The 27,080-nt window shown below is 40.2% G+C and overlaps 1 protein-coding gene and 1 pseudogene across 1 annotated transcript in view; both read right to left on the reverse strand.

Annotated features, from left to right (window-relative positions):
* LOC122138666 overlaps positions 1-27,080 on the reverse strand; it is a 76,953-nt pseudogene that overhangs the window by 45,079 nt on the left and 4,794 nt on the right.
* Positions 10,232-27,080, reverse strand: part of LOC122134487 (butyrophilin-like protein 3) — a 62,825-nt gene continuing 45,976 nt past the window's right edge. Inside the window, exon 6 of the mRNA XM_042732335.1 lies at positions 10,232-10,318. Within this exon, the coding sequence (XP_042588269.1) occupies positions 10,232-10,318 (87 nt within the window). The remainder of the gene's footprint in view (positions 10,319-27,080) is intronic.

The raw sequence follows: 27,080 nt of genomic DNA on the forward strand, positions 1-27,080 counted from the left end.
CTCCTGCACCTGCCTTAAGGATGCCATCGTGGTTGTAGGAGCATCCATCGACATAGGCTGTGAGCATGCCTTGACACGCATTCTCTTCAAAGTACCTGTGACAGGTTGGTTGTTGCTGTTGGGGTTCTTGCACGCCCATTGCTTCTGCAGGTGTGTTATCAGAGCAGTTTTGGCATGCAGCCAGGCCATTGCCCAGTGCAGACTTGTGATTCTGGCATGCATACCGTGCCTCAACATTGCGTCCTTGGAGAGCCATTAACCATGTGGCTATGCGTGAATTGGTGACCACGCCATCTCGGATTCGTTGGCTGTTGAGGAACATTACTGGCTGATGGCAAGTCTCTATGATAACTTTTTGTGCTCCAATGTAATTGGAGAATCGCTGAATGGCCCATACAGTGCAGAGCAGAGCTTTTTCACAGTCTGAGAACTTACACTCTGGTGGAAGCAGTGTCTTGCTGGCATAGGCAACCACTTTCTTGTCTTGGTCATGCCGTTGGTACAGGCCAGCACTGAGACATTGGTCAGAAAAACCCAGCTTCCAGGTAAAATTCCTTCTGTGGATCGGGGTAAGCAAGACATGGAGCTGTGCATAAATGTCTTTTTAGTTCTTTCATGGCGTGTTCTTGAGCCTTCGACCAGACGAAAGGGCAGTCTTTTTTTAGCAGAGCTGTCAGAGGTCTGGCAATGTCTGAGTAGTTTTCGATGAACTGTCGAGAGTAATTGCATACCCCTAGAAAACTCCGCAGCTCAGAGACGTTTAGTGGGAGGCTTGATGTGGGCGAATGTTGTGGGAGGCTTGATGTTTTGAATGCATGAATACGGTTTGACTGTGGTTCAATGCCTTGGGATCCGATGAGCAGGCCCACGTAGTAGTTAACCTTAGTTCGGCACCATTGTCCTTTGTGGAGGGCGATCTTGGCTCCGGCGGTGGATAATTGGTTCAGAACATAGTTTATTTCTTTTAGGTGGTCGGCCACCGTTGTACTTTTCATGAGAACATCATCTACATAGATCAGGTTACCTCTCATTCTAGCATCTGGGCAGGCCTTGTTCAGAAAGATGTTGAATTCAGCTGGTGAGTTGGCGTAGCCAAACGGACACCTGTTGAAGGTGAACTGTCGGTTGCCAAATGTGAACGCCAGCTTGTGTTGGTCTTCCGGGTGCACCGGAATGGTCCAGAATCCAGAGGCCACATCAAGTGTAGAGAAGATTGTGGCTCCTCTGATTCGGGTATTTCTTGTTCTAGCTGGGTCATGGGCCATCGTGACAGCAGTGGCACCTGTTGATTCAGTTTCCTGTAGTCAATGGTGGGTCGCCATTTGCCGTTAGGTTTGAGGACGGGCCAGATGGGGGCTGCTGAGTAGGTGCTGTTGCATGGACGGATGACACCTTTCTCAAGCATAGATTCGATGATCTCCTGCACTGGTTCATGTGAGGCGATGGGAATCTTGTACTGTTTGACAAAAGTGGGAGGAGCATCAGGGTGCGTAGGGATGCGTACCGTGTGGAGGCTTGAGACCACAGTCTAAAGAGTCTTTGGCAAAGGATTCTTTGAACTTATACAGAACTTGTCTGAGTCCTTGACGATCCGTATCGCTCTCAAGTTCATTAGCGTCTTGTAGAATTTGCTGCACTTGAGATTCAAAACCTGGGTAAGGCTCCTCCGTCGGTGTGTCATCAGTCAGTTTGGTATTGAGAGGTGTAGTAGGTTCAACAGTCTCACCGACGCTCTGGTGGGAGACTGTGTATACTGCAAGGTTTTGGTTCTTAGTTAGGTGTGTTATGCTCAGTTGGTCTTTGGTCACTGACATGACAGATGTGATGGCGATGAATTTGAAGGGTGCAGTGAACAATGTGTTGTCTGTACTCCCTTCGGGTATCAGTGCAGGTGGAATGGGCCCAATGACAGGTAGTAAAAGTTCAAAGTCATGAAAGTCATGGCTCACTAGCCATCCCAGCCGGTAGGCCTTGGGAATGTTGATGTCAGTTGCCGTGCAGTTGTTGAAAAGGATGTAGACAACACGAGATGACGCTTCAGTGAGGGGTGTGGCTTCCAGTGTGAGTCCGAGTTCCACACATTCAGGTGAAGGTTGGAAGAAACCCAGCGTGTGGTTTAAGGTTTGACCACATCGCATGTTGAGCCGAATAGCGACCCCTTTGGTGTAAGCTGGTACCACCGTTTCCTGTTCGTTGACTAAGGTGCAGACCTCTGGGATGGTCTGTCCTGACATGAGGTTGTCATGGTTGATGGAAACGCGTGGCTGCAAAGTCAATGGGGCCCATACAACTTCATTAAAGATGTCCACATGAGCCTTGAGGCGAATCAAGATGTCTGCTCCAATGTAAACATCGTGGGGCAGGTCCGGAACGACCAGGAAATAATGAGTCAGGCACCGGTAATTCCGTTTCACGTACAAAGCGCAGATTCCTCTGGCAGACACCATAGAGGATGGTTGTGGGTTCAAGGGGAAACGGGTGCGCTTGCTGGCATACGGAAGGTCCGGTGTCTTCTCAATGATTGCGTTGTATAGTGAGAGACTAATGGCTGAGTTGTCTGCCCATATGGCCAGAATAATGTCCGCTGTGGTTACATCATGCAGCTGCAGTTCGGTCTTGACCATGGGGCTGTAGGTATCAGAGTCTTTGGTGGCCTTGAAGGTGCAGAGGAGCGAACTTGAGCCTTGGCTTGTAGTTGAGGCTGCGTACCCATGGCTGACTGCTGGGGTTCCCTTGACCTCTGTGACCTGACAGTCTGGCTCTGTGGGAGTTCCCGTGACCTCGGTGACTTGACAGTCTGGCTCTGTGGGAGTTCCCGTGACCTCGGTGACCTGACAGTCTGGCGCCGGCGACCTGTGTGGCTGGAGGGGAAGAGGATCTCGCACTTGAGCCCAGACTTTCAGCTGTTTGAAGTCTAGTAAAGGCTCAAAGCGATCTAGCAGGTCTTTGCCGATGAGAAATGAATAAGTGTTCATTGGTGAGACATAAATAGGATGTACTAGACTCATAGGACCGATAGTCAGGTGGATGGGAGCTACGTTTCTAAGCTGGATGTCATTTTGGCTGTATGACTGTACATTCAGCTCGCAAGTGTGGAAATTAAGAGTTCGATTCTGTCTTTGAGCTTCAAATTTGAGCTTATCAAATAGTTCAGCCGAAATCAACGTGAGGTCTGAGCCTGTGTCCACAAGGGCTTCGAGTCTCATTTCCTTTTCTAAGGTGATAGTTAGGTAGAGTTTCCGAGCCACTCCCTTCTCGATCAGGTTCCCCAGGAGTTTTGGTGTTGGGGCTTGTGTGTTGATCGATAAGCAGTCATGGTATGTCTTGTATGTTTCGTTGTGGGTACAGATAACCAAAACAGCACTTTCTGGTACCTCAGTGTGAGGGATGATGCTTTCTTGGTCAGGAGGTGCAGACGTCACCTGGACTGAGTGGGTGCTGCTGTCGTTTGATGATGCAACAGCTAGTTCAATAGTTTGTGGTTGCAAAACAGTGTTCTGGGTGCTTGGTTCAGTTGCTGAGACGTCGGGAAGGGTGTTGGTTTCAGGCATAAGGTTTAGTCATGCGGTGTCTGGTTTATCCTTCTTGTCTTCCTTGTGAGGTTTCTTTTTAAGGAACTCTTTCAGTACATTCAGAAGTTCTGCATCTTCGGACGTGGCTGCACTTTCCTTGTTAGATGTGGGTTCAGCCTTGAGCTTCCAAGCGTCACGTTGAGAGTGTTCCCCCTCCCGGCTCCCTGGGCTTGGTGTTCTGGAGGCTGTAGGTCGGCTATTTCTGAGTCGCCGGCTGGCTTCCCAGGTGGCCCCCCCCTTTTGGTTGTGGGAGGGGCGAGGCCGGTCCCAGGATCCTCCAGAGCGGTCGTTCTGTTGCCTCGGACGGGCACCACCACGACCCGCTGCTGCCCTCTGCTGGCTTGGAACGGTCTTGACTCTCGGTTGTTGGGTCTATAACTGTGGTGCGGTTGGGCGCCCTCTAGGGTCAACTCTGAATAGGACTCAGAAACAGGGCAAATAGTTGGGTGTTTACAGTCTTTTCTGACACAGTCTTTTGTTTGGTGTAAGCCTTATGGGCTAAGTCGCGTAACTGTAGCGTTGACATGCTACGCGGGCAAGCTAATACTCCCAAATGATGGCTTACAGTAGGATGGAGGTTTTGAAGAAACAAAGTTCGGAAGTTAATGTCTTCCTCCATGCCTGGTTCATTTCGTGCTCCGAAGTAGGCACGTCGCAGTCGGTTATAGAAATTCGTTGGGGTTTCAAGTCGACCTTGCTTGAGGTCCATTGCGGTTACTAACCCTTGGTCTGATTCTGGATCAGAGAATTCACGCACCAAAGCTTTTTGCAGTTGCTGGTAGTCTGTTTTGACAGTCTCTGGTTGACGGTCTAAGAAACTGCGTACCTCACGACTGGACGTAATTCTGAGCAGGTACAGTTTGTCCCAAGTGGTTACGTTGGCGACAGTTTGTAAGTGAAAGTCTATGTCTTGTAAGTAAGCGTGAATGTCATGGCCTCCTGCAGGATCTGGGTTGAACGTAGGGATGTTTCTAGCCAGCTTTTCCAGTTCTTTGGGAGCCATGTGTCCGTGGCCGGTGACCAGGACTTTCTGGAAGGGTTTTCCCTCCCCCGCTGCTGACAGGGGTTCGTGCAGGCTGGTTGGTGACATTTTGAAAAGCAGGCTTTCACTCCCTTTTCCAGCTCTAAGTTCTTGGCTGAAAGGCTTGGGTCCACTGGCCAGGGGAAACTCTGTGGAGTGTGTTTCCTCTTTTTGTTCACTTTGCAGTCTATAAGAATGTTTCAGTTCTCTGTGAACGATGTCAAGTTCATCTTTAAGAAAGTTTTTATGCTGTGTAAGATCATGGATTTCAGCTCGGGCCATGTTCAGGTGATTTTCATAGGCCTTAGCTTTAGCATCTCTTTCTTTCAGTTCAGGGCTCAGCCCTTTCAAGGAGGGTTTCAGCTTGTCAGAGCTTTGCCTCGAGTCCCTCTCGGGCTTCTCTCTCCAAATGTTCTCTTTGGTCTGTGTCCAGACGAAGATTCTCCAGGGCATTTTGAAGTCTGTCTACTTCCTCCTGTAGCCCTGGGTCTGTGGCATCCTCTTTCTCGTGCTGGTCTTGGGTCTCGAGAAGTAGCTTATCTAGACGGCTCTGGGTGTGAGCCTGATGCTTCCGGGCTTCCTCCGCTTGAAGTCTTAGAGTTGCAGCTTCCTGCTCCAGGTCGAGGTAGCTCTTTTCGCTGAGCCGTGCCTGGGCGATGAGGAGGTGAGCTAGGGTCCCGGTGATCCTGGCGAGTTCTTTGTGGGTGTAACTCTGCGTCGGATCGTGTGCCATCAGCTGGTCCATCTCAGTGTCCAGTTGTCTTTGGCTCAAGTGATGCAGGTCCCTGGTGTCCGTGGGCAGGAAGGGGGTCGTCATCGTTTCCAGCCATGTCGCTAGCTGATCCCAAGGGACTGCGGGACTGGATGAACGGGACATCCTGGCTCACTGCGGACGAGAGAAACACAGCACACACACAAAGAGGCCAATGCAAGTTTGTTTTCTGGCTAACGAGCTATCGTACGGGCTATGCCGTCTATAAGAATTTCGGCTAACTGATGCAGACAGTTAGACAGTTAGGCGGGTTCAATTACGGGTCGGCCAAAAATAGAGACTTTGACAGGTGGTAGCCTCGTGGGTCACCTGGTGACACCGGCTGTTCGGTTGTCGCTCTACTACTTAGCTCTCCTTGGGGTCTCTCAGTGAACTGTAAGAAACAAGATCACAACAGCATGAAAAGGAAAGAAAAAAAAAACTGAAGATAGGAAAGAGCACAGTGAAAACAAAACACCAAATAAATTGGTCTGCAATGAAATGGAATGAATACAAACGCTGGAAGTGTTAGAAAGAAAATAAAGGGGCTAAACCTTCTACCTTTCGCAAGAGTTTCTGCTAGGGCCTACAGCACGTGTGGCTATGGGAGTAAGAGACCTAGTAAAAGGGTGTGGCTTAGAGAGGAAAAGTGGACCAAACACTTAACACATATCCGGGGGAATATCTAATATTCTGTGCCTTATAATAAGTGGATGGGTTTTATCACATTTGGTTCACCTGGGTGAACTGATGTCGCTCAGGTGGAAACCAGCAGCGCGGGCAGTCTCCCTGGCGCTCCCAAACACTCAACTGCAGTGTCCCCGGCCCTCCGTTACTCTGTGTCGCGCTGCGCCCTCTCAAACAGCTTGTGACTTTTAACACAACCTGGCAACACCAAGGTGTCAACCGCCAGACAGCACTGCAAAATTGGGCTTTTCCCTAGAACCCTCTCGAAAGAGAGTGGCCCCTTTTTAGGCCCCGGTTTAGGTACTGGTCCCAGAAAATTGCGTTGTTTGTGTCGGCTGGACTGATTGACTACCCTTGGAGTGCCAAATTGCTGAGGTCTTACTGCGGACCGCAACGACGGACAGAGATAAGAGAAACCGGGTTCACTCACAGCCAGTATTGGTAACGCTGGTCGACCCCCTTGCTCACTGGAAACCTGAGATGACTGTCCAGTCACTAAGGGAGTTCCACAATCAAATACACAAAGGATGTACAAAGGAAACTTAAAGTGAATTAAGATTTGTTTTGTTTAACATCAACTGAGTGAATATATATGTAGAAATTAAAGGCAACAGCTGTACCTAATTATGATAAAACAAAAAGGTAGTTATGATAATGATGGTAATTATCCAAAATAACCTAATCCAAAAGAGAGAGAAGAAACAGAATAAAAATCAAAAAGAGGAAAAGACAGTATGGAACACAGGAGGAGGACGTAGTAGCTGGTTTTCACCACAAGGGGGCATACTCCCTCTCTGTGCTTCACCAGGTGAGCAGAAAACTTAATTCAAATTAAAAATTCAAAACTGGTTTAAATTGAAATTTAAAATATGCATGTAAGAAGAAGTTAAAAGGAAAATCTGAATAATATCCTATAATAACCAATGATAACAGCCAGGTATCATTAATAATTATGAAATAATCAAAAGGGTAAGAGTAGAAACATGCAATTCAAAACAGAATTGAAAAGAGAGAGGTCAGAGAGCTGAACGCTGTGAACCGACTTAACAGGAGACAGCCACTAGATGGCTCACTTCCTTCTAAGTGGGTCAATCAGTGGTTGACCTGAGACATTTAATTTACACTATTAAACAATTAAATTTTAATTCAAATCATGTTCGAACCAAACTCAAAGTAAATGTAAACAGTCAAAGGCAGGAAAATTTGTCTAACATAAAATAATATTAGCACGAGCAAAGCTGTAAATGCAAATAATTATTGAGAATTTAGACAGGCTAATTCAACAACCACAGTGAAATTTAAAATAAGCAGTAAGAGTGCATTATCTGAAACGGCCACGAGATGGCGTAATTGCACTCACGCAGGCTGAAATCAGAAGGCGGGGCGTAATTTGAGACTTCTAAACACGTAAAGGACGCCCTCTGGTGTTTAGTCAGCGGAATTACAGACAACCTCAATGTGATTTAGAATCTGAGCGTTTGTCGGGCTGATTTTCTGCGTCAAAATCACAACTAAACAAACAGACAAAGGTTTTAGGACCTTTGCGGTGCTATATTACACAAGAGCGTGAGGCAGGATTTCTTCGCTGCAAAAACACGCAAATGTGAACAACAGGAATTGTCCGTCTGTTGCACTCCCATACACATTTATCAAAATAGCACTTATGATTTAAATGTTTTAGGTTTAAAATCGGGTAGCTAAGCCAATTTTTAGACCAGGAGATTTATCGTTTATTTTTGAATATCACTGTGGTTCACCACGAATTCAATAACGATACAAGTAATTACAAGGCCTTTTAACGACTGAAACAAAGGAACTTCGCTCTGATCAGATTTACGTCTCGTCCTAAAAAAAGAGATTTCTTCGTCTTTAATAGGCGGGTTATTAATATTAAAATGTTCTCACTGCACTGCAGAGATCTTGGTCTTTCTTAACAGGAGACTTTTAACATCATACTGCAGTGTACTTTCATTAAAAATAACAGTGACTATGGGTTTTCTTTTTAGAAACTGTTAATGTGCTGAACAGCTGGCTTTTGTGCCGAATGAGTTTGCTCGAAGCGCGACTTAACTCACAATTCAAAAATGCGCATGCATAATATTAACATCCAAAAATACGCATGAATATGAATATGAATATTGCTCACCAAAAACAAAGTTTGAACGCTGCCCAAAATATTCTCCACCATAAAATATGTAGCAACAATCACTTTCTGGGGAATAATTAACTCAAATGAAGTGAATATTCATGAGTCTATGAATATGATGTGCTTATTGCTTACAAATATTAAATTACCCAAAGAGGGAATATTTAATCATTTAAAGGTAATCTTTACTAGAATTAATGTAAGTTATCTAGACAATCTGTTCGTCCCGCGAACTGGATGCTAGACTCCCTTATCAAATATCAATAAAAATACCCTTCTTACAAACTCCAAGAAATATTAATCTTCTGATCAGGAAGAACAATATTTTCTGTGTCTGTAGTATTTAGATTACTGAATAGTAATTACTAGAAAACAAAGCTTGTAACTTAGATCACACGATTCAGGGACTTCGATCTTGATGAGCAATAAAACGGTTCAATTAAAGCAAATTATTGTATTTAATAAAAGCGGACTAAAGAGTACATAACTACAATTCACACAGAGTAAATATGAGTATATAGCAAAACAAACAATACAATTTAAACAAGATAATCAAACGAAAATAGTAATGAGATAGAGAGGAAAAGAGAGAGAGAGAAAGAGAGAGAGAGAAAGAGAGAGAGAGAAAGAGGGAAGGCAGATCTCAGAGTGACAATTTTCAAACAGTTAACTTTGCGAGAGACTCCAAGTCATTGGATAATTTCACAAAAGTGGAATAGCCTAGACAACCTTAAACAGCAATTTTTAAGTTGCGATATAAGAAAGTACTTGCTTTGATCTGGCTCTTGTGTGTAGCTGAGCTCAAATTGTCCGTTGTTGTAGCTTCTGCGTTGTCCGTTCCGGAGCTGATGATGCGTGAGTTCGTGGTTAACGCGAATGTAAACTTTGCCAAAAGATGATTAGACTTAAGTTCGTTTGGCTCGTGAGGACAATTGAACGAAGTCAAATATCAGAAGACAATAAAGAAAAACTAAGATAAAACGAAAAAGTAAAAAGAAGAACAAACGGAGGGACTTCTTGAGAAGTCCGATCGCGAACTGGGAAACCCCCCTCTTTCTCTGGCGGAATGCCACGAGCAAGGGTTTTCTTTTGTTTTTATTGAAAGGTTGGTTCACACCTATGTCACCTTATGAACCAATGAGGTGTGAGAAACTGAGGCGGGAAAAATCTTCTTTGTCTGCTGATTTCCGCCCACTGGTCTAATTTATGGCGATGACAAAATTACACATTTTTCCTCAGAAAGATTGTACTTCTGAAACAATGCATCTTTTTGTAATTTGCCGTTGAGATTCGTCACAGTCGGGTTTCTACGATCATACAGACACCATAAACTATAACTTTGCGAGTCAGGGATACAGAGATACAGAGTTGTTCCTAACTACAGGCATATAAAGTTTGATTAAACACACAGTAAACATTATATCTATTCCACTATATCACGTGAAGACATCTAAGCACATAAAGAGATACATTTAATACATTTAGAGGTAGTTTATCAAAAGTGTTCATGTGTGAGCCAGAAATGCTCGTGTGGGTGTGTGTGTGTGTGTGTGTGTGTCTGGAATGTCGTCGTGCTGTGATTAAAAAGGGCGGGTGTTGTCTTTCCTTTGATGCTCACGAGAGTGTCTCTGGATCATCTCGAAGGTGTAATAAATGTCACGAGGGCTGAGATGTTATCGACATCGCGGCGCCCGAGGGGGGGGTTTTATGTTGGAGGATGTCGTAAAAACAAAAGTCCTTATCTTTTTTTTTTTTTTTTTTTTTTAAGTTCTTCTCTCTGAGTGCATATAATGCTCTGTTCTTGTGGTACCACACTTAATATTCAGTAACCAAGGACCGCTGTGTACTTCTGAATATCCGACTCTAAATATGTAGATGTTGGTGTCGGGTGCCATAAAAGTATCTGAATAAACTGGTGCGACCATTTCAAAAAAAGATCCAAGATATACACCAAATTAATGATACACACAGATTAACAAAAACAGTTGTAGAGGCCGACATGGTAATAAAGATAGGAAAATTCACCATTTGTAGTATTCTCTTCTCATTCTGGATTAGTCTTCTCTTCTCATCCTGTAGTATTGTGTGTTCATCCTGTAAGTTGACTGTGTTATTGTGTTTATTCTGTAGTCGATCGTGATCTGAAGAAGATTCCGTAAAATAAAGAACGAGAAAACAGGCATTCAGACAACACAATACAATAATAATTTGTGAACACATAACTAAAATTAAACTTACACAACCCTAAGATATACACAAAAGTATATGAATACACAACATACATATTTTGTGGATGAAACAGACTTATTACTGAATTAAACTTATTGATCACACTTTAGTTTTAGGGACCAATTCTCACTATTAACTAACTAACTAACTAACTAACTATTAACTGCAAATGTTTGCCTCAAACTAATTTGCTGATTATTACTAGTGAGTTTTAGGTATGGGGCTATTTCTACACAGAATTTGTAGGACCAATCTGTAGAATTATGAAAAATGGTGTTTGAGAACACGAAGCTGAAAACATTACTCAAAATATTCACGCGTCTTAATTTTTTAAAGGTGTGGTAAAACACGATTTCACTTGTCTAACTTTAGCTAGTGTGGGGGGGCGAGCCATTTATATATGCTGTGGTGAAGAGAGTTGTTGGGTATACAGTCGTGGCCAAAGTTTTGAGAATTACATAAATATTGGAAATTGGAAAAGTTGCTGCTTAAGTTTTTATAATAGCACTTTGCATATACTCCAGAATGTTATGAAGAGCGATCAGATGAATTGCATAGTTCTTCTTTGCCATGAAAATTAACTTAATCCCAAAAAAACCTTTCCACTGCATTTCATTGCTGTCATTAAAGGACCAGCTGAGATCATTTCAGTAATCATCTTGTTAACTCAGGTGAGAATGTTGACGAGCACAAGGCTGGAGATCATTATGTCAGGCTGATTGGGTTAGAATGGCAGACTTGACATGTTAAAAAGAAGGGTGATGCTTGAAATCATTGTTCTTCCATGTGTTAACCATGGTGACCTGCAAAGAAACGCGTGCAGCCATCATTGCGTTGCATAAAAATGGCTTCACAGGCAAGGATATTGTGGCTAATAAGATTGCACCTAAATCAACAATTTATAGGTTCATCAAGAACTTCAAGGAAAGATGTTCAATTCTTGTAAAGAAGGCTTCAGGGCGTCCAAGAAAGTCCAGCAAGCTCCAGGATCGTCTCCTAAAGAGGATTCAGCTGCGGGATCGGGAGTGCCACCAGTGCAGAGCTTGCTCAGGAAGGGCAGCAGGCAGGTGTGAGCGCATCTGCACGCACAGTGAGGTGAAGACTTTTGGAAGATGGCCTGGTGTCAAGAAGGGAAGCAAAGAAGCCACTTTTCTCCAAAAAAACATCAGGGACAGATTGATCTTCTGCAGAAAGTATAGTGAATGGACTGCTGAGGACTAGGGCAAAGTCATATTCTCAGATGAAGCCCCTTTCCGATTGTTTGGGGCATCTGGAAAAAGGCTTGTCCGGAGAAGAAAAGGTGAGCGCTACACCATCAGTCCTGTGTCATGCCAACAGTAAAGCATCCTGACACCATTCAATGTGTGGGGTTGCTTCTCATTCAAGGGAGTGGGCTCACTCACAATTCTGCCCCAAAAACCCAGCCATGAATAAAGAATGGTACCAAAACACCCTCCAACAGCAACTTCTTCCAACAACCCAACAACAGTTTGGTGAAGAACAATGCATTTTTCCAGAACGATGGAGCACCGTGCCATGAGGCAAAAGTGATAACTAAGTGGCTCGGGGACCAGAATGTTGAAATTTTGGGTCCATGGCCTGGAAACTCCCCAGATCTTAATCCCATTGAGAACTTGTGGTCAATCCTCAAGAGGCGGGTGGACAAACAAAAACCCACTAATTCTGACAAACTCCAAGAAGTTTATTATGAAAGAATGGGGTTGCTATCAGTCAGGATTTGGCCCAGAAGTTGATTGAGAGCATGCCCAGTCGAATTGCAGAGGTCCTGAAAACGAAGGGCCAACACTGCAAATACTGACTCTTTGCATAAATGTCATGTAATTGTCGATAAAAAGTCTTTGAAACGTATGAAGTGCTTGTAATTATATGTCAGTACATCACAGACACAATTGAAACAAAGATCTAAAACGCAGTTTACGTATTGGCAGCAAACCTTTTTGCAAAACGAATATTTAATGTAATTCTCAAAACTTTTGGCCACGTTACTTGGACAGTTAGTAGGGGCTGGAGTGTCGTTGTGCGTGTTCGCATGCCGATGAAACTCCGTTATTTTCATCCGGATTGCAGGGTCCACTTTGTTCAGCCTTCCTAAGGATGGGGGAAGTTAGGGATCAATGGTTAAAATTAATTTTTTAACTCGCGTCCCCCTCATAATTATTGTTACCCAAATCTCGCTCTCTGTGCTGCACATTTTTACGGAGGAAAGCTTCCACACATCTTTGCGAGTTCAATGCAGGATTTGCCACAAACGGCTTGTCCTGAAAGATGGAGCAGTTCCCAACTTTAAAAACAGAAGCTGTTTACGGGCCACAACCTGTAAGTATGATTTATTTTTCGTCGATGTGGTTTTACTGTGATATTTTGTATTTTGTTAATTGTACGTTGTAGCAAGAAAGTGAACAAATGACAACGCTGTTTTACTCTGCAAACCAGTTTGTTAAAATGCTCATTTCATACTTAACGTTATCCGACAAACACCTAACGTTACAAACTTTTTTTTTTTTTTTTAATCTCAACAGCGAACTTGGAATTAGTGTATATTATTCTTTGATTAGAGCTTTTATGTATTGTTTATCTACATGTTTGTTTTTCTGCAGGCATGCTAAACATGGTTCTGTGTTTGATTTGTCTACTGTAGTAAAGCCAATGTTTAGTGTTCGTTTTGGGTTAATAGTTCTTGCGACAGATATTTTGGCTATTATCGTTTCTAAAATACAAACAGTAACGGTTCCATTCAGTAGCGATTACTATTGATCCGCAGTCTTTTAAAAAAATTTTTTAAAAAAAATCTCTTTTGAGGACTGTAATATAATTTGTTAGAACAATTATACGAAATTCTTGCTTATGAAGCTTTTTTTTTTGTGGTCTAATGATTATTATCCAGTAATTCGTTTTTTTCCACTCTTTTACATGTCAAATGTATGTTTTAAGCTGTAATTTGATCATTGATTACATATTGTCATTATTTCTTACAGACACATCTCAGCAGGGTTCGAGTTCCCAAGAGTTCCCCACTACATAGGAGCAAAGGTATTAAATACAGACATTAAATGTGTTTGTGTTACTTTATCATTTGCAGTACTAGTACATATTGTTTTTTTATTATAATTGTTATACCGGCTACTGAAAATTAGGTGTATTAGAAAGTGGCTTATGTTTCTCACTGTAAAAAAAAATGCAATAGCATGACAGATGGTTATGCGTAATTGTATTTTTTTCCTTTTCCTTTTTGTACTTTTAGGCATTAAGGAAACATATTATGGTCATGATGTGGGCACCCAAACAACTGACATGTTTCCTGATGTGCAGCTGTCTTCAACACCAGTAAGGGGCTCAGTCTTCAGGCCCAGCAAGAGACCCTCGTCTGGTGTTAGATGAGGAAGAAGAATCAGAAAATTAAATGTCGAACCCAATGATTCCACATATAACCCAGATTCTGTTGTCACTGAAGAATCAGAATTGGCGTAAGATATAAATACATATTTACACACACATTTTTAAACCAACAAATTTGTGTTTAAAAATATATATACATGAAAGCCACTTCCTAATATTTATTCTTTTTATATTGCCTTAGGATAGATCCACAACCCGACCACCAGCGATAACAAATACATTGTTTTTGAAAGCTGTCTTCGAGAGCTGTTTGTGTCCTGTCCCAGTTTGTAAGACAAAGTGTGTTGTCCACAGCAGACGAAGGGGGACTTTTGTTGCATTCACCCAGCTTTGTGAAAAGTGTAACTACCACAGACAGTGGCAGAGCCAGCCCATTGTAGGGAGTACCCCACTTGGAAACCTGCTATTATCTGCTGCAACGTATTTTACCGGTGGATCTTTCAAACAACTAGAGAAGGTATTACAATTACAATAAAATTCACAAAAAAAGTATTGTTGTTTCAGTATGTATGTACTGTATCAATGTTATTTGATTTCTATGTTAATAGATTTTCAAGGCCATTAAGCTCCAGATGATGCATTTTGTAACTTTTAGGGATTCATGCCAGGAATTTCATTGAGCCTACCATAATACACAAGTGGAACCAAGATCAACTGAATCTGATAAGACAGCTGCAAGAGAGGAGGAAATGTTGCTGTGGCTGAGATACGCGTGCTGACACGCCAGGTACATTTAAAGTATATAAAAAATTCACGCTGTTTATTTTTATAGTCTTTGAGTTTTCCTAAAATATTATGATCCTGATGTTCTCAGTGATGTTCTATATATGATTGATGTTTACAATAGGACACTCAGCCAAATTTGGCAGCTACACCATTATGCACATGGAAATTCTGGATCTTCAATTAGTTCAGGTTAGTAATTCCTAAGCATTTAAAAAAAAAAAAATTTTTTTTTTTTTTTTCTTTAATCTGTTATTGTTTATACTCTTACATTTGAAATGTGTACCCAACAACAGAGCAACGAGGTTGGTGGCAGTTATCATATGGAAAAGGAAGGATTGAAGCGTTGTCTCGATAAGCTGGAGTCTAATGGTTTAGCTGTTGACTACATAGTCACCGATCGCCATCCGCAGATTCAGAAGTACCTGAGGGACCGCAATATCACTCAGTTCTATGACGTGTGGCACTTTGAGAAAGGTAATTTAATTATCTTTGTATTATTAATCAAATACAAAGTTGATTCTTGTTAAATTAATTGTGTTTAACTGTTCAACCTAACTTGTAAATTTTTATTTTTGGGGTAATTTGATTATCTTGAAATAATGATTGTACAACAAAAAATTTACGTTGTATAGGTTTATCTAAGAAACTTGACAAACTTTCAAAAATGAAGGACTGCGAGGTGCTGAAAAAATGGTTGCACAGCATCAAAAACCATGTTTACTGGAGTGCGATTTCCTCTGAGTCTGGGCCAGAAAAGGTGGCGAAGTGGAATTCACTGCAGAACCACATACAAATTGTACATGTTCATGATAACCACCTCTTCCCCAAGTGTGAACACCCAGACAAAGTTTCCAGGGATCCAAAAAAATGGTTCCAACCAGGTATGACTGTATAGAGAGACAAATGACAATAAAATGACAGTAAACTGGTAAAATTGAGATTTTCTTCATATTATTTTATCTGTTTGGTTACAGGATCAATAGCGCTCCATAAAGTGGAAAAGCTTTTATTCAACAAGAGAGTTTCTCAAGGATATAGAAAAGCTCAGCCACCACTTTCAGACATCATCACTGGAGGCGTTCCACAGTCTGATTTTGCGTTTTGCCCCAAAGAATGTGATTTTTTTCCCTTTCATTGGAATGTTGTGCAGGTAATAATCTTTGACATATTCAGTGATATTTATAAACATTGTTTCTAACAATTGTTATGGAAATTTTTTTTTTTATTCATTTATTTTATTAATATTAATGATCTTTCCCTATAATAAATAATGTTCTTTCCTAATAAGGCAGAAAGAAAAAGGTTCAATAGGTTAGGAGCCTTGCCTGTTGCCCTATGTTATCTATGTTATGAGTAGCAGAGATATAAAGAGGTAGAAAGCCTCCCATCTTGGCGAGCACTCTCACATTCTCTTGACTGACTGTGCGACTGTGAGCCTTTCTTGCAAGAAAGAAACCATTATAATTGATGAAACATTTGTCTCTTATTCTGAATTGTTTGTTTATTTGTCAATACAGTCTACTAATCATTTTATATTTTATGGATTGTGCAATGATTACAGGCTGTATCTTTGCAGCAATGCACTATAATGAAAATGCTAACCGTGAGCAGGCACAACACTGAAGGACAGGCTGTGTATAAGTTCATTTTTTTCCAAAGTCCAAAAAAGGGGAATGCACAGCAAAGCCAGTGAAAATAGAACCAACATACAGTAAGTTGTAAAATATGTTTTATTAACAATAATATAAAAAAACTATAATAAAATAAATATAAGCTTACAAAAAATATTTATAAATATTACACAAATGTTTAATTATAAAACAAAGGATCGATTATTTATCAGTAATTATGTAAAAACCATAGAGTGACTCAGTATTCTGTTTTGTTACAGGACTATGTCGATGACCTTATGAGCCTTCTGATACATAAAGTCTTCATGGACCCCAAGCCATATGCGGAAGAGCTGCACGCAATCCCCATTCCACCTTCTCTGTCATCACAGTTTGAAAAAACCCTCCAAAGAAGAGGTGATTGCCCACCGTGTGTCACGATTCAGTCGAGGGGTGGCCGGAACCCAACATACTGTCCCGCTGGATCAGGAAACTGTAGGCGGATCCGGTTAACAACACGTGATGGGATGACAACCCTCACACTACGTCCTAGGTAGCCCCAGCACCAGCTGACAAAGCTGTGATAGGCCAGATAACGGAAACGCCTATAGCAGGAATAGAAAACCTAAATATTGTATATAAAACCAGTGGTATATTGGAACGTGTATGTGATGTGAAAATATTTTTGATAAAAATTTATATTTTGATAGTTTTTGTCTTTGAATAACATGTCTTGTGTAAATCTATTTTGTATCTGTTGTCTTTTATTTATATTATTTTACACAACATAATTTCAGAAAATTTAATAAATACTTAGTCCTCTTCATTTCGGCGTCTCACTGGTCCATAGTCGGCTCTGTAAATATTATTGATATTTTTGTAAAGTATATGGATTTAAGCAGTTTGGTTCAAAACCTGGATGCTCAACCATACATGTTGGAGGGTCTGGAACCTCCATCATTCGTTTTACAACCTAAACAGTAATGTAAGACAATGAGTACATACTGTACAATTAACCCATGTTCGCCTTTTAAATATGAAAAAAGGATTATACAGAACTATTAACACGTTATTCATAATATTGGTACTAGCTTATTACACTACCTTCTGTATTTCTTTGCAGCAGATGTTTTCCTCTTCAGTTGGCATTTTTGCACAGTTATTACATGTACACCTAATAAAATATATATATTTTTTTAAATAAAAAGGTTCTTGAATACACTTTTGTTAATAGACAAACACTTATTATTGTTATAAATTAAACATCAACTATGATAATTAGTCCAATTAAATAACAACGTATCTAAAAAGTATGAGACAACAACAAACAAACAAAAAAAAAAACATACCATTCTGAAATGTCGTTTAACAGCCGTTCTTGAACAGGTTCTGCTCGATCATCTTCACTAAAATTTTCTGGGTCCGATTCGGGCTCAAATTGGTATGGTTTTATTGACGCCATTGTTTCTAATACCACCAAAAGCACAGACTACTGGTAAAGGTAAAGGGCGTGACGTTTCCGAAAAACGTTGCACTAGGCGGTTAGCGAATCACAACACACTGGGCCAGCTAACCAATCTGAGCCCATTGCTATTTTTGAGGGACTGGCTTCACAGGACCCGGAAACCATCAGACCATTTTACAAGGAGGGACAGAGCAGTGTAGAATAAAGGTAAAATATATGAAAAATAATGCAATTTTTTAAAAAACGAAGCATTAACACATGTTACAGTGCACCCCACAAACACAATCAAGCCTTCGAAAAAAAACGTGTTTTTACCACCCCTTTAAGGTTTACAATACAAATCAAATTGGAACAACTGATTTGTTAAACAAAAATAGGTTTCTTATAGTAGATCCACTAAAATGTGCAGGAAATATTACTTTATAAATTGTACACAAATCATCAAATAAACATTTCCATATCATCAAAGAATATAGAAATACTTTGGTATCATTCAACAATAAATAAATCTGCATGCACATATAAGTAATAAATAGAAATAAGCTACTTTTAACAAATATAAATAAATACTGGCGTGACAATCAATTACACACCTCAATAAATGCAGTACATAAGAAAATGAATTTAGTAGTAAAAATCAGTAGTATTTTTGCATCATAAAAAAGTTATTTACATTAGAATCAGAAAAAACTACTGGATGTGAGTGTAGTTGGACGTGGATGTGAGTGAATCTCTGGTGTAAAATTTGTCATTTAGCATCATTTTAAAACTGTCCTCTTCTAACCATTGTCTGTGCTCAGTTAGAAGTGTAGAATAGTGAGAAAAAGTCTCTCCACATCCACTGAAGTAGTGGGGTGATGCAGGTACAATGCAGTGGGACGAGTGTTGGGATTCGATCTTCCCTGCAGCCCACCACTCCACTGCACTAACCTCACCTGCATCACTCTTGTCCATCCAGATGTAGTGATGTTGCTCAATGCAGGCACAACTTCAACACAATTCTTAATATCAGGTTTTAAACCAGAAACCTTGGCAGGATCAAAGATTGGGAGAGCTTTGAATAGTTCATTTCTCTTCATCACTGTCTGTAGCTTGGATCTGGTTTTCTGCCATTGCTTCATTAAACAGCTCTGAGCCTCTCATCATCACTGAACTCCTTCAGTTGCTCTCTAGTCTTGGGACGCCAGTCCTCAGCCTCTGCGGTGCACCCATTTACTCAAACAGATGATGAAGGTGGCCTGGACTTTCAGAAGCTTTCAGTTCTCTTCCTAGAGCTGAAGATCTTTGCCCTAATTTATATCATTTTTACACGGGCTCGGGCCGGGCTCTGGCTTGCGCTCCGGTTTGCGAGGTAAATGAGCGGGACATGTGATGGGGTTTCGATTAGCGCGAGAAAGATGTGAAAATGTATGCTGAGTAGGTGAAACGGAGGCTTGCCTCTGGCGATTACGTTTTTGGTTGCACCAGCAACTAAAGCAAAGTCTGAGGTGTGGAAAAGTTATGACATGTGGTGGGGAAGCCCATTACTTTCCCTAATAATTATGTGGGGGTCGTAAGCCAACTGGCTGGTCATGATGGGGATATAAAGGGCGGTAGACCTGTGCTTGAGGTCAGCGTCATTGTCAACGTCACTAACGCGTCGCGAACGCTGTACTGTGGCTGCTTCCGGCATCAGGTGTGGACATTGGAGTGAGTAAGCTCTGATTGCATGATTGCCTTTCCCTCGCGTATCGTTCGAATCAGCGGTTCTGTTTCTCGTGCGGGTCTCGCACTGCTGCTGTGGCTGCCGTTGTTGTGTGTGACTATGCATACATCAGATGCGTCACTCGGTATGTCTAATAGGCGTTTGCTAAGTTGGGTGAGGGGTTAACGTATAATAGTAGTATTAAATGGTAACATTGTTTTTATTTCAGGTGCTCCCCTTGAAACATTGAAAGTGTTGACTGCTAGTCCGGCGTGTTTCACGTCCTGCCCACGGATAACACTGCTGTTTTGTTTTGTGTTGATTTTGTTTTATAGTTTTTGTTTATCTTTATTTATATTTGGTTAAAAGTGATGTTCTTTGTTCTTCTTTGTCTTCGTATTTTCTAATAGTTTTCTGTGTATTTATTTTTTAGTTGATTCCTATTTCCCAAAGAACCTTATCCTCGTTCTTGGGTTTATTTTGCAGCTCATCATTTGTTGGCTGTTTGATTAATTGTATATTTTGTTAAATGTGATCTTTTTCCCCTTTTGTATTTTTCTAGTTTTGTATTTTTTTGTATTTTTCTAGTTTGTATTTTTGTTTTGCTGTTTTCTTTTTTTTGTAAACTGTTAAAAACCAACTGTTTCTATGAACTTATTCGTTGTTATTTGAGGGCAAATAGGCCTTGTCCATTTCTTTTGCAGTTTGGTTAATTCTTATTGTTTGTGTTTTGTCAATTAGTTTAAATCAACATGAGGGCAGTTCAGTGTCATGTTTAAGAATTCTGTGTGTGTCTTAGTGATTCTTTATTGAGATTGCTCTGTTTTTGTGTCACAGGATCTGGGTGCCAAAGGCAGGGAGGCCGGCTCTATTCCCTTCTAGTGGTGGTGTGTTATTCACAGTGTGCTGTGTCCATCGGTGGAAAGTGGTGTGTGTGTGTGTGTGTGTGTGTGTGTGTGTTTGCGTGCACTGTTTGCGTGTCGTAAATGATTTCTGACAGCCTGACCCTGCTGGTAAGCCCCAGTTAGCTGGTGTTCCTGTGACATTCGTAGAGCTAAACTCTTATGATGGGCTGTGCTTTGGCTGAGGCCTGATATGTTTTAATGATTGTTTTAAAGTGACTCTGATTTAATAAAGTAAATTGTTTTGTATTGTTGCCCATGTCTCTGAGCGTTTATTTGGTGAACGAACTTGCATGTCCTTTAGAGGCACTAATTTCTCTGGGTGGAATTTCCAGAGTGGCGTAGTTTGGTAAAATTATCCTTTACATACACACGTGGGTTGCCACAACCATGTTTATAATGAGAATAATGAGCCATGGGTTATATTGCTGGACGCACCATCAGTGAGTGCAGGAACGCGCTGAAGCCATCTACAGTGGATTCAATAATTTTCCTCCACAAAAACATGTAGGCCTAGCCTAATCTTGGTGAGTAAATGTTTTCAAATTATAACTAATATTAATTGAGTCCTTAAATGCATAATGTAGACAGAGTATATAGGCTAATGTTGGCATTATTCTTTTATTAAATTTCAGCTGCTAGTGGTGAAGCAAATCCTGCGGAGCCTTTTTCGTAATTTCGTTATTGCCAAATACCCATCTTAATTTAGAATTTTTAACTTAATTTAATTTGTTAAGAAAGACTCGTTTTTTATTGGTGCATTGGCCTATTTAAAGGCTAAAAGAGCCTATGCCCATTTAGAGTGCTGAGATGTTACGATGTTTACAGAGGACTTATTTTATTTCTTTTGTTCCAATTTCCAAGTGGCCTATAGCCTAAGTTAGTCATGAAATTATGTTAAAACATGTTTAAATGACTCATTCTTGACAAAAGGCAAAAGAGCTGTGTGCGTGCGCACATTTGAATTAATGTCGGGCTGTAAACGGGTTAGGTTGCTTTTAAAAAGCTGTCAATCAAAATGTACTTGTCGGGCTCGGGCCGAAATCTGTCGGGCTCGGGTCCTGTTGGGCCTAACTTTTAAAGCCCGATTACAGCTCTATCTCTTCCAACAGAACTTGAAGATTTGTTGTTGTGGTGTTTGTTAAGCTTTATTGTCCCATTTAGGAGAAACTATTTTTGCAGCATTAATTCACAACACATACAGACAATACATAATCTACAGACAACACCTTCACATATAAAAATAATACATGTAAAACCCCAATCAAATTAAGAATTCATCAAACTAATAGCCACTGAAACAAAAGAACCCTTAAAACATTTTGTTCTTCACCCGGTTCTCTAAACGTCGCCCTGAGGGCAGCAATTGAAATTCCTTCTGCAATGGATGGTCCAAATGTATTAAAATTGAGTGTGCTTTCGTTAAAACCTGTCTGTGATAGATCGCAATGGGTTGACTTTGACTCATTCCGATAATTTTTTTCTGCCACTGCCGGTTTAGACTAAACAAGATTATTTAACTTATTTATATTTAACAGTGTGAGATTACCGAACCAGGCTACAATACAGAAAGAAAACACTGATTCAATGAAAGACATAAAATAAAGTCAACATTTTGATGCATACATTGAATGGACTCAACTTCCTTAAAAAATAAAATAATTAATTGCTGTATTTTCTTACAAACAACTGATACATTTGCTTCAAAGCTTAATTTATCATCGATTATACTGTAATCCCAAGATATTTATGATTGCCAGTCAATTCAATATCCACTCCGTCTATGCTTGTCATCCCTGGACTCAGTGTCGATCTACCAAAATCAATTAACATATCCTTGTTTTTCCCACATATAATTGAAGGTGGAATTTACTACACCACATCACAAAGTCTTCTACTATCAGACCGTGCCCTCGATCCTGTTCCTGTAGAGACTCACTATCATGGAGTCATCTACATATTTAATAATATGCCTGTCCTCATATGAACTACGACAATCATTTGTGCATATGATATATAACAAGAGTGACCAACAACAACCTTGAGGAGAGCCCATGGAAACAAAACAACTGCTTAGAAAATACATTGTTGACTTTAACAAACTGTTGCCTTTCTGTTAAATGTCTAAAATCCATCCAGCAACATTTAAATCAAAATTAAATTGAGATATTATTTTCTCTATTAACAAATGTAGCTTTATGTTTTTTAAAGCAGAAGAAAAATCGATGAACAACAGCCTGGCACATGTTTTTGGTTTTTCTAAATGTTTGTTCATCAGATTTAAAAGATAAAGGATAGCATCCTCCGCACCTCTATCTTCTCTGCAGGTAAACTGTAATGAGTCAAAGCTGGTCTCCGTCTTCTGTAAAATCAATTCCTTTACTATTTTTTCAAAGCATTTCATAATTAATGATGTTAGTGCAGCTGATATAAAATCATTTAAATTCTTGGTAACTTTACATTTTGGCACAGGGATTATATTAGTTTTTTTTTTTTTTTTTTATTTTGGGGACTTTTTGTACTTTAATGAAAAATTCCACATAATTGATCTGCGCAGGTCCTTAACACCTTAGTTTAAGTTTAATCCTCTTCATCCCACGTGGGACATAAGGCCGCAACTAACTCTCTCCATCTGGGTCTGTCCTGGGCTTTGTACTGTGCTCCCCCCCATGAGAGCCCCATTTCTTCCAGCTCTGTCTCCACTGTACGTCCCCATGTTATTCTTGGCCTGCCACGTTTGCGTTTGCCACGTGGTGTCCAACGCAGTGCCACTTTAGGTATCCTTTCACAGGGCATCCTAAATACATGACCGAGCCATCTTAATCGACGTATCTTGATCTCCTGAGATATGGTTTTTGATCTTGTCTTTATGTACAGATTGGTATTGGAGATTGTATTTGGAGATTGTATTTTGCAGGTATTTCTAAGGCAACTATTATGGCAGGCATCTATCTTGCTTATGTCTTCTTTTCACTACTCTCCAACATTCAGAGCCATACAAAAGCACTGATTTAACATTGCTGTTATAGAGCTTGATCTTTGTTTTGAGGCTTAGATGTTTGGACTTCCAGATGCTTCTGAGTCTGCTAAAAACTCCTCTTGCTTTAATTATTCAAGCCTTGATATGTTTTTGGGCTCTGTTATCAGTGCTAATAACACTACCAAGATATGTGAAATCATTCACATCCTCAGCTGGCTCTCACTTGATGTTAACTGGGGCAGAAACGAGAGCATTAATACGCATAGTCTGCATCTTCTGTTTGTTTATATGTAAGTCAACTTGTTTAACATATCTGCTCAGCCTTTGTTTTTTCCTTAATGTGAGTGTATGTAGCTGAGATTACCGCCAGATCATCGGTGAAGTCAAGATCTTCCAAATGAGAAAAGGGGAGTCCACTGAAATGCCACGGGAATGGTCAGATGTTGTTTGACACATAACCCAGTCAATGGTGATCAGGAATAGAAGAGGTGAGAGAATACAACCCTGCCACAAGCCAGATCTGACTTCAAAGGACATTTTATTATTGAGAATAATGGAGCACTCAAACTGTTCACAGAACTTCTCAATTAAGTTTTTAAAGTTTTTCTCAAACTTCTTAATAAGTTTTACAATCTTAGGTGGTATTCCATACGCTCTTATTATCTTCCATAAGCTCTCTTGGTGGACACTGTCAAATGCTTTTGTGAAGTCTATGAAATTTATGTAAAGTGGTGCATTCCATTCCAAACATTGCTCTATGATGTTGCGAAGTGCAAAAATCTGGTCTATGCACCTCTCCCACTTCGAAGACCTGCTTGCTCTTCTCTCAATTTGTGGTCTATGGCTCTATCGACCCTTTTCAACAGGATCCTACAGAAAACCTTGCTGGGAATAGAAAGAAGTGTAATACCCCTCCAGTTGTTACAATTGCTGAGGTCTCCTTTCTTCTGCAGTTTGAATATGAGGCCTTTGCTCCAATCTTTAGGGATAGTGTCTTCATCCCAAATCTTTTGGAAAAGGTGTGTTAACATGTTGGCTGATATATAAATATCTGCCTTCAGTAGCTATATTTGCAACGAATCAATCCCTGGTGCTTTACCAGATTTCATGGCCTTAATAGCATCCACTACCTCTCTTTTTTGGTAGGAGGGTGAATGTCTATTCCTTTAGTAGTATTGGTTTGGGTTGGGATTGGCTGGCTCATCTGGTTCCGGGTGGTTTAGTACTTCTTCAAAGTATGTACCGACCTGGCAGCCCTGTTCTTTTTCTGTTGTTATTAGCTTGCCTTTTTTTATCCTGTACTGGTATGGAGCTGCTTTTATGACCAGTAAGCTGCTTGGTAATCTTGTAAACCATATTCAGTTTTCCCTGTAATGCAGCATTTTCGGCTTCATATGCCAGTTTCTTACAAAGGTTCTCCTGTCATTTCGGGGCACTCTTCTTTACTTCTCTGTCTTTGGTCTTATACTCTTCTTGAGCTTTCTCTATGAGTCTGGGTGATCTGGCACTTAGTTGTTTTTTCATTGGCTACTCTTCTTTCATCAATCCTTTTCCAAGTACTAGGTGTTATCCATGCCTTGTTCTTCTTTTTTCCTGTAACTAATCACTTCTTTAGCAGTCTCTATGAAAATCCTTGATCTTGCCCCATGTATCTTCCACATTCTCTTGCTCTTGGCCCTCTTTATCTTTAAGTGCTTCAAAACGGTTTCTCAGCTTGATGGAAAAGGTTTTTTGCAATGTCTGGCTGACGTAACTTACTGACATCAAAGATCTTTCGATGTTGTTTAATGTGTTTTTTGTGGTCCGCAGTTTTAATTTCACCTTAGCTATAACCAAGAAGTGATCACTGCCTTACCTTAACACCTGACCTCTATGTTATCAGGCCCTGGGCTCTTCTTGACATCTACATTTTGAAAAAGATGTTTAACCTTATGAACTTCACTTTTTCCATAATTACTATTTCCGCACTAAAATCATGATTGTCAAACCTTAAATAATATTAAGTTAAAAGCATCCAGACTGATTATTTTGGTATCTTAAATAATATCCTATCATATCGTAACTTTTTCATATCAGCAGATAATATCCCATACAAAATATCTCCACAAAAGCACCTCATGACTGAGATTTCTGGTGGGGGTGTAAACAATTTATTCTGAGGCAATATTTTATCTGTGTTCTATTAGCTTTGACAATTATCTGCATATGTTTTAATATTAACCTCAGGATGTTATTTACTTGTATAAAGGTCCATTTTTAAAACTGTATTAAATGTATGCATCATATTTTCATGTCAAATTCTTAAAATTGACGATTTACACTATGGCTTTAATCAAACAAATTAATTTGCGTTGCCCAATTACAACAGCAATAAATAATGTTATGCGATTATTGTTTTAATTGCAATTTTGAATATACAAATAAGAAATGTTGGGGGGAAAACATACTTTTAAACATTTTAAACTCCGCTAGCAGCTGGCGGTAAGTCATTGAGTCATTCATTCAACCGTTCACTGATCATTCAGTAACAAAACACTGCTGTGGATGCTTGAAGATTGCGCAATACTTCTGCTGTGATCTTTGTTTGGAACTATTTTAGTAGGTGAAACGGAACAAGACTGCTTAACTACTTGTTTATTTTACGTAAAATCAATGTAAGCATTTGCAATCGTGAGAATATTCGGCAAATAGCTCCATTGTCATGGTATGTTGCTTGACTACATCCTGTTATAAATAAAGAACTCAACATTCAGAATTTTACCTCAGTATGTTTCCTCTGTGAGTTTCTTTATGTGTACCATTCAGCTCTTTTACTAAATTTCATATTTTGATTTCTCCATAAAAGTCTCTTACATGAAGCGCAAGCCTAAATAGTGCGACCTTAATACCAGAAATACACCATCCATTATCAATCTCTGTTTACGGTGAATGTAGTAAAATCAGAAGAATCATTCTTATGTTTCGATGCTTCACTGGTTATTTTTTTTGTCAAACAGGCTATTTGTCCGGACAGTCGGGGCCATTTTCAGTAAAACTTGCATTAACCCATTTTAAACTAGCTAGGAGGCTGGTCAGCTAACTGTAGCAGTAACTACAGCTGGGGAAATCTGCCTGTCTAATGATTGTAAACAGTCACTGAGTCCGTCAGAGACCGGAGAACGTTTTGCGGAATTGTGACTGAAAATATTTATGATCCATCGAATCGGAATTTAAGACATTTTAAGACTTTTAAGACTTTTATTAGGAAAACTTTAAGACATTTTAAGACTTTTTTAAGGACCCACAGCCACCCTGTGTATTAGCTAGAGGTCACATATTGATAAAAATTACTCAGTTGACTTGTTGAGCTTACAGTTATTAAAATCCCCAAGTATAAAACTCCAGCACAGCTTTAGAGGTCTGTGCAGCGTTGGGATGAAGCCATGCAAGACATCAATGTTTTTCTGACAGGTATTTGCACTGCTTTTATCCAGGATCTCAATCTTGTCTGGACAGCAAGCTGCAGCAGATGTGCCAGTCACATGGTCAAGGAAGGGATAAGGCCCTCCTCTTGGGGGCTGCCTGCACTCTCTCTCTCTCTCTCTCTCTCTCTCTCTCTCTCAATCTCTCTCTCTCCCTTTCAGATAACAGTTTACACACATGCTGGGTACATTTAACTGTTTGTGTTTTTACCATCCTTCATCTATTTTGTAACCAGTTCAAATGTAACCATAATGAAAGTAACAGTGAAAGTGAAAATGAAAGTGACGTGACATATAGATAATTTTATTCCATTGTGCTGTTAATGTTTCTTTAGTCATTTAGTCATTTTAATACTTTGCTTTTATTGTTGTGATTATTTGTATGATTATTTTAATCCATTTTTATGTAAAGCACTTTGAATTACCATT

The sequence above is a fragment of the Cyprinus carpio genome, chromosome A3, assembly GCF_018340385.1.
Source record: "Cyprinus carpio isolate SPL01 chromosome A3, ASM1834038v1, whole genome shotgun sequence".
Lineage (NCBI taxonomy): Eukaryota > Metazoa > Chordata > Actinopteri > Cypriniformes > Cyprinidae > Cyprinus > Cyprinus carpio.